Consider the following 4,908-nt stretch of genomic DNA (forward strand, 5'->3'; position numbering starts at 1 on the left):
AAAACAAAAAAAAAAAAAAAAAAAATAAACACATCTTAGTAAAACTAATACCTTCTCAGCTTCGCATCGAAGCTAATAAACTAATTATATCTGTTTCAATGTGTTAGTTATATTTAAAATTCAGCATTACGTAATTTTGAAAATGTATTGACTTTATAGTCTAGAAGATCAGTTACTGATATTTTATTAAATTATAATATTTACATTAATAATATATAACAATAATTAAAATATATACCAAAGTCTGATACTAACATCAGATTCAAGATGATATACAATCAGATGTTTATCATATTGGAAACTACTGTTATCTCCTGGAAGTTAAATTTGTCGTGTATAATTTAATAATGCGGTAACAGGCTAATAATATACTGAAAAAATCGAGAATCCATAGACTGTGTTATCGATAATTTTATGTTATTATACCGAGTTTTTTAAATAACACAAATATCCGAAAAATCATAATGATTTCGAAGTCCGAAAATATATCGTTGAAGAACATCATCTACATTAATATAATATTATTTATATTCTTATAGTTTTTTTATATTTTAAACTAATTAAGATACCATCTAAAATAAGTAATTTTTTGAAATCCAATAAATTAATAAGATAAAAATAACTTTGACATTAGAATAGCCTTATTTATAATATTTATGTTGCTTTGCTTCATTGTATTAATAATTCAATGATAAATTGTTATTATGAAATATTTAAAGAGTATTATATACTATTAGCTTTATTTACAGCGTCAATACTTACACAAATGTAGATGACCTTAAAAAATGTTGAATACATTTTGACTTTTCAGAAATCTTGAACTAAAGTTTCAAAGAAGCTGAATTCATAGGTTTATATACTAATAAAAAAACGTATTTTTGTCATTAAAAAAAACAATAGATAAGTAGGATTCCTTAAATAATTATTTTTTTTATTTTATGTAAACACAACAAACATGTGTCAAAAAATTTAATTTTAATTATATTTATAGCGTACAAGGTCAAGCAAATGAATATGTTCAGTTTAGAAGTAAATAAAATTTTTGAATCTATGTTCAACGACCATTTTTAAATTTGAATATTAAAATTAAATTTATCTAATAAAAGATATAGTGTAACAAGTAATGATAATTAGAAAAAAAAATTAATATTTGCCTTTGCCTAAGTACACAGGTAGTATTTATTTTACAAATTCAGTTAATTTTAATATGCATATGTACTTACTAGGTATTTTAAATAACCAAAAAATAAATTGACATATTATTTATGTAATTTTTAATAGTATAAAAATTATTCGTAGGATAAACTGTAAGACATGCATCTATTCTGTTTTTATAGCATGGAATTTCTATACTTCAATTTTAGAAGGAAAATAATGATTTTAAGAAAATAAGTATAATGAAAATTTACATTATTTTAATACATCTTAGTCGAAAACTTTTTATCTACGGTATAAAAATGAGATATTATTGTTTACCAAACCTAATTATTAAATTTAATTTTTTATCAACATTTAAGTTATATGTCTCATAAAGTGTTACCCATATAATCTGCTACAGAGCGTCATAATAAAAATGACGCTACGATTTTGGGAGCATATTAACCGAAATACGTTCTACAATTTTTCAAAATATCATATGGCTTAATTAAATCTAAAGGATGTCTCACCGTGATTTACTAATTTAACTATATAAACTAATATTAAAATTAGTAAATCACGATGGGACATCAATCTATATATATATATATATATATATATATGTATAATAACTAAATTTATTTATAATACATTTATTTTATGACAGATGTTATATATAAAACTAAAAGGAAAGAAAACAAATAATGTATAAACATAAGATATAGAGAATGTAATCAAATAGTATTAGAATAATAGGATTGTAATTATAATATGTAATAGATAAATATGTAAGTTGGTAATTGAATAAATGGTAACAAGTATCTTTATTAATATTTTTAGTCTCCTTTAATGACTTATAAGTCATATATATCAAGCTTAATATCATATAATGCTGTTTAAAGTAATTCTTAAAAATAAGTCTATTAAATGTAACAGGTATTTGTGTCACATTATGCGTGTATAGTCAAAATAACTATTTATGAAAATGATTTAATATGAAATAATACGATTCCCTTGCATTTGTGATTGATCTTTATATGCAGAAAATTGTAATTACTTTTCATATTTTAAAAATTTAATTATAAAATATTCGACTCTTTTTTGATTTTTAATAAGAATTTTTAATAATTTATCAAAGTAGTATTGTAGTAGCCNATATTCGACTCTTTTTTGATTTTTAATAAGAATTTTTAATAATTTATCAAAGTAGTATTGTAGTAGCCTTAAAAAAGGATATAACTTTAGACTAGCTGCTCTGTATGCATGATTTACAAAAATATTATAAACTAATTATCTATAAAATAATATCTAGTAAGATTTTTAATTTCATTTCCACAAAAATCATATTATAATTTAATATTGTTACCATTTGAATATTAATAACAGTATTATTAAAACAAGTTTGTTGTTTCTAGTATTGCCAACAAAAATTTTATTTAGTATTCGTGTTAAAAATGGCTTTTTAAGGTAGCGTAATCTTAAGAAATTTTTCATTTAAGATAGTTCTTTTGATAATTGGCGTTAATAGGTTAAAATAGATTAAAATTGTATTGACACATAGATAAAAAAAATTGGTCTATCGAGAGCTATAAAAATTTTCATGGGCAAACACAAAAAAAACACATTTTGAATTTGAAATGATTTAATAAATGAAAATAAGACTATTAAAAAATGAATAAGTCTACAGATTGTGCAGTACTAATTACTATATTAGCATATTTTAGTAAAAAAAAATTAAATATTTGTTTAATTTATTTTTAGCTTCGATACGAAGCTCAGAAGGTATTGGTTTTACTAAGATGTGTTTTTTTTTTTTGTGTCTGTTGCCACTTTTTCTNTTTTTTTTTTGTGTCTGTTACCACTTTTTCTCAGCTCTCACCGAACCGATTTCTTTCAATGATACGTCAAAAGATCACAAATCGTATCTAGTCGAAGACATTACCCTTAAAAAATGAATAAAATTCTCNTCTAGTCGAAGACATTACCCTTAAAAATTGAAAAAAATTCCCTCGGTTCCCCGTAAATGGGGGAAACCTCCAAAAAATTACAAATTTAAAAATCGCTAATTTTCGAAATTTTTTCAATTTTTTTTATTTAAAATTGCCATAACTTTTTCAAAAATGAACATATCAATATAATTTTTTTTTTATATAGATGCATAACATTATTACCTTTCATTTGGTATATTTTTTTCATAAATTTAACCCTTAACCTGCCCACAAGGAGAGATTTAAAATGACAACTTTTTCACAAAAAATTAATTTTTTTAACTTAACTTTTGAAAATGTTCCGGAAGGTCTGACACTTTTCTATATATATTAAATTAAAGCTAATGTAATATACTTTATCATGTAAAAAAAAAATTTCGGACTTTATTTTGTCTTCACGGTGAAAATGGCTACCAAATGCTATTATTGTGTGAAAAATCTCAATTTTATTTTTTACATTTTTAACTTTATAATGCTATAACTTATTGAAAAGTGTATTGATCAATATAATTTTTTTATGGGAAATACTATTTTTTAATAATCCCTTTTTCATTCGACATACTTTATCTTAATCAGGATATTAATAAGGAACTAGCAGTTTATGAAGCTTTTGGAATAATTCACCAATTTTTTTAAATTAAACACTATCTAAAGATTTGCATCGAAGCGTTTTTTATGATAGTGATTTTAATCACTGTCAGATATCATTATACTTGATCCATCTATGCCACGTCACCACTGTGCCGCGACCCCCCTGTGCTGGGTTTTTACAAATTTATTTCTAATAAAAATTTAACTGCAAAGTGTCAGAATTATTTTAATTAGTTATTGGAATAAATACTAAAATAACAATTTTTTTTTTAATAGCGTTTAAAATAAAAATTCAGTTTTAAACATTTAAATTAGATGTTCAGAATAGTAGAACAAATTAGTTATGTTCTTTTCTCTAATTAAATGTGAATACGTTTCACTGAAGAAATATGTTTGTAGGACTATTAATTTGGTGGAAAATAATTTAGATTATAGTTATATATAACAAAAAACAATGAGAATTGGAAAATTCAATTATTTATTGAACACTTTAAACAGACAGACGTCCTATCAAGTTTATATTTATTATATATAATAGGTAGATATAATTTTTTTAATTTTTAGCAATTTGTTTACTACGAACTACTCAATTAATTGAAAAAAAAAATAAGAATTCGGTGTATTTTAGGTACATATATAGTATAAATCTTCTAGAAAAATAAAAAACACCTGAGAAAACCCTAAGACAATAAAATATGTATACTCGTGATTTCATTATATATTTTATTTTATCAATACTTCACATTAAATAAAATTAATTATATTCATTACAAATAATAAAACAACATAAAAAGGTAAAATTAGATTAAATTTGATGATATTATTACTATAATCATTCACACACTAAAAAATATGTTATAAATTTTGCTATATCTTCATTGGGTTTAATTCCACAACTTTTAAATTTTCTGAAAATTTTATGTATTTTAATAAAAATTCATCCAAAATTATATATTTCAATATAATTGAATACGATTTGGGTTCATAAATATTTTATTTAATAACTAATTAATGTTTTAGCTTCGATGCGAAGCTGAGAAGGTATTGGTTTTACTAAGATGTGTTTTTTTTTTTTTTTTTGTGTCTGTTACCACTTTTTCTCAGCTCTCACCGAACGGATTTCTTTCAACGATACGTCAAAAGATCACAAATCGTATCTAGTCGAAGACATTACCCTTAAAAATTGAAAAAA

General features: G+C 22.6%; 2 protein-coding genes across 6 annotated transcripts in view; both read right to left on the reverse strand.

The window, feature by feature from the left end:
* LOC126904612 (uncharacterized) overlaps positions 1-899 on the reverse strand; it is a 5,205-nt gene extending 4,306 nt beyond the window's left edge. The window contains exon 1 of the mRNA XM_050683777.1: positions 763-899. Coding sequence (XP_050539734.1) covers positions 763-798 — 36 coding nt within the window. The 5' untranslated portion in view covers positions 799-899. The remainder of the gene's footprint in view (positions 1-762) is intronic.
* LOC126904608 (uncharacterized) overlaps positions 1-4,908 on the reverse strand; it is a 95,621-nt gene that overhangs the window by 54,103 nt on the left and 36,610 nt on the right. The window lies entirely within an intron of this gene.

Source organism: Daktulosphaira vitifoliae, unplaced genomic scaffold (assembly GCF_025091365.1).
Source record: "Daktulosphaira vitifoliae isolate Bord-2020 unplaced genomic scaffold, ASM2509136v1 Scaffold_4, whole genome shotgun sequence".
In the NCBI taxonomy this organism is placed as follows: domain Eukaryota; kingdom Metazoa; phylum Arthropoda; class Insecta; order Hemiptera; family Phylloxeridae; genus Daktulosphaira; species Daktulosphaira vitifoliae.